Below are 2,917 nucleotides of genomic sequence, written 5' to 3' on the forward strand. Positions count from 1 at the left end.
ATCTTTTTCTTGAGAACCAAAGAAGGAAAAAGGCCAAAAGAAAACAAGCCGCCTGTATCGGATCCCTGCCCAGTTGTAAATGCATCCAAATACCCGCCCCGGATCCAGCCATGTGGTGTTGTGGTAGATGAAAGAAAAGTCCAGAGACGATAGAGAGATTGTGTGAACGACCGTTGAAGAGTGTTTCCCGGAGGGGGTGATAAGACCAGATTCCCCGAAACCAAAAGATCGCTTGCTATGAAGACAAAGAGAATAAAAAATGAGAAATAGATAAAGAACAAAAACAATGCGAGAGGGGATATTGTTATAAAAATTGTTCGAAACACCGTTCCTGATGCAATAAAACGCCGATATGCCGTGCCCATGATGAATGATAGTTCTATGCCGCTGCGAAATTTAAGAGCTTCAACTTTTCTCCGGGAAACGAGGAAGGGGTTGGTGCAGTATTAATAGCTCGAGGTCGTCACCACTGGATAGCTGTCCTGGGGCCCTGGTTGTCACATGATGGTCGCATACTCTTGGTATCGGTCCCAGCCAAAGCCTCCCATTCCGCTCATGCCTCCCATTCCTGTCATGCCCATGCCGACACCACATTGAGCAGGGGCGAGCATACTAGGAAGAGGGAGAGCGGGGATGGGTGCTGTCACTTGAGGCGAGCTCCAGAAGAAGCCGGCCGTGGAGTGAGGCTGGGTGAAGGCGGGAGTAGGTGACAGATCATCCATGGTCATGGGTGCCCAGATAGGACTTGTGTTTGAGTCGGCCGATGATGTGACGCTGGGGCTTGAGGGAAGTACCCTCCATGAGTCAACAGCAGCAAGATTGCCGTGAAGACCATGCTGCGACCACATGTTGTTGACAGGAGAGCTAGGGAGCAGTGTAGGTTGTCGGACCACTTCGACGACACGAGGAGGAGGAGGAGGCAGCAGCGGCTTCATAAGAGCACTGATGCAGTTCTTGACCTCCTCGCTCTTGCCACAGAGGAGTTCACCAGCGCCCTCCTCCTCGAGGCCCTCGAGAGCAGAGACGTGGGTGCGGAAGACAAACTTGTTGATGTCTTGAACAAAATCGTCGTGAAGCTTCTTGCATTGCTGCTCCTTGTCTGTCCAGTCGTAGGTGTTGGCCTTTGCATCGACACAGTGGATTTCCTTGTGGTACTCGACGAGAGCATCGATGGTGTCCTTGGTGAGCTTGTAGGCGACCTCATTTCGCAGAACCATGTCGACATGGACAATGTAAGCCTCGACATGTACGAGCTCGTAGTTCATGATGGCCTCGACCAGAGGGTTGCTGGCATCACGCTTGAAGTCTGAGTCGGGGGTCTTGGGCAGCATGAGAGAGGTCAAGGTCCATATGGCGTTTGGTGATGAGAGAGTCTCGGTGAGGCACCGCTGATGCTGGGGTACAGAGTTGAGAGGACGCTTGACGCGGTTGATGCGCTTGAGAGTCTGTGTAAGCCAAGGCTCGACTTTTGAACCCAAGACAACGTTGACTGATGAAGCCCGGGGAGCGAAAGCGGCGGCCGACGCCGGAAGTAATTGGACGGGCATGTTAGTGAAGCGAAGCGGAGCGGAGCGCAGGGGTGTCTATGATATATGCTATGTCTATCGCTAGGGCGGAACGGGGGGCGGCGGGTATCGTAGAACGGTAACGGGACGTTTTAATAAACGTCAAACGTCGGCGTTTGGGCGTTGCGTTTATAGCTGATTGAAGGCAGAATACGGTGCCAGTGATGTCGAGCAATAATATATCAAAAAAGAGAAACGTCGGAAGACGGAGCAGAGCAGGGATTGGTAGATAGGTGGGATAGTAGGGGTTGATGGGCGGTACTATAGTATTATCTTGTCTGATCTTTTGAGGTGAAATCGCCTGCTAAGCTGCCGCAACCGAGTAAGAAGAAAGAGAACGTAGGACGAATTGCTCGTAAAGAAGGAAGAAGAAGAGGGAAGGGGAAACGGAGGGTGCAGGTGGTGTGGGGAGATGATATACTTTGGGGTTGGGAGGTAGTGCTGGTGGTGGGTAACTTAGAAAGCCGCTGGTGGTGCTGGTGCTGGTGCTGGACTGCTGGACTGCTGGTGAAGTCGGAGCGGGGACTGATGAGCTAAAAGGCAGCCCTGTATTTAGTGTTTTAGTGAAGTGGCTATAGGCGGCGGCCCACTGTTGGAGGGAGCCAAGCCACCTCACTCACCAAGTCACCCTACAGGTCATGACGGGCACCGACCTCCAAGCCCGCCCCGGGCAGCGTAAGCCCGACCAGACTAGCCAGGCTCTTTGGCCTCTTCCACATCTGCGATGCATCTGCACGGCACACTGACCATATCCAGGGTGTCTCGGAGGGTGTGCAATATTCAGGTCAGGTTCTGCATTTTTGCTCGGAGGAGGCGTGCGGCTGTGTTGACCTGCATATGCTGGCTTACCCAACAGGCAATACTTACTGTACCTTGCCTATCGTACGCTGAGAGTCTGTATGGCGCATCCTAGGTAGGTATACATGGATACCTTGACAGCTGAAAGAATGCAAGCAGACGGCACAAAATAATGGCCTTTTCTTTTTTTGCTTATTCTTTCTTCTTCTTCTCTTTTCTCATACTGTTATTTCACTATGGTTTTAGGGCATTGCCATTGACTCAAATCGCGTGAATCAACCCTGGTCTACCTAGATAGGTACCTTATTCATGTAGGGCAACTAAAAAAAAACTGCGAAGGTTTTTACTGTGTGTGGGTGTGGCGTTCTCTTCAAGTACCGGTACTTGGAGTGCTATTGTGCCCATGTACCCGCTTCTTCTAAGTCGCATCACAAATGTCTGTCTCTGGGATCAAAGACACTCACTCCCTCGTCATTGCTTCAATATAGCTTGGGCAATCGAAAAGCGGCTTCAAACAGTGCAGTATCTGATATCAACTCTATGAATCAATATCA

At 51.2% G+C, this 2,917-nt stretch overlaps 1 protein-coding gene across 1 annotated transcript; it reads right to left on the bottom strand.

The window, feature by feature from the left end:
- Positions 1-497: 497 nt before the first annotated feature.
- On the bottom strand, positions 498-1,547 carry FTJAE_13575 (uncharacterized protein; the record flags this gene model as incomplete). Its single annotated transcript, XM_037346732.1, has 1 exon — positions 498-1,547. The coding sequence occupies one exon, from the start codon at positions 1,545-1,547 to the stop codon at positions 498-500; it is 1,050 nt and encodes a 349-aa protein (XP_037199399.1).
- Positions 1,548-2,917: the final 1,370 nt, after the last annotated feature.

Source organism: Fusarium tjaetaba (assembly GCF_013396195.1).
Source record: "Fusarium tjaetaba strain NRRL 66243 chromosome Unknown NRRL66243_c0000439, whole genome shotgun sequence".
NCBI lineage: Eukaryota > Fungi > Ascomycota > Sordariomycetes > Hypocreales > Nectriaceae > Fusarium > Fusarium tjaetaba.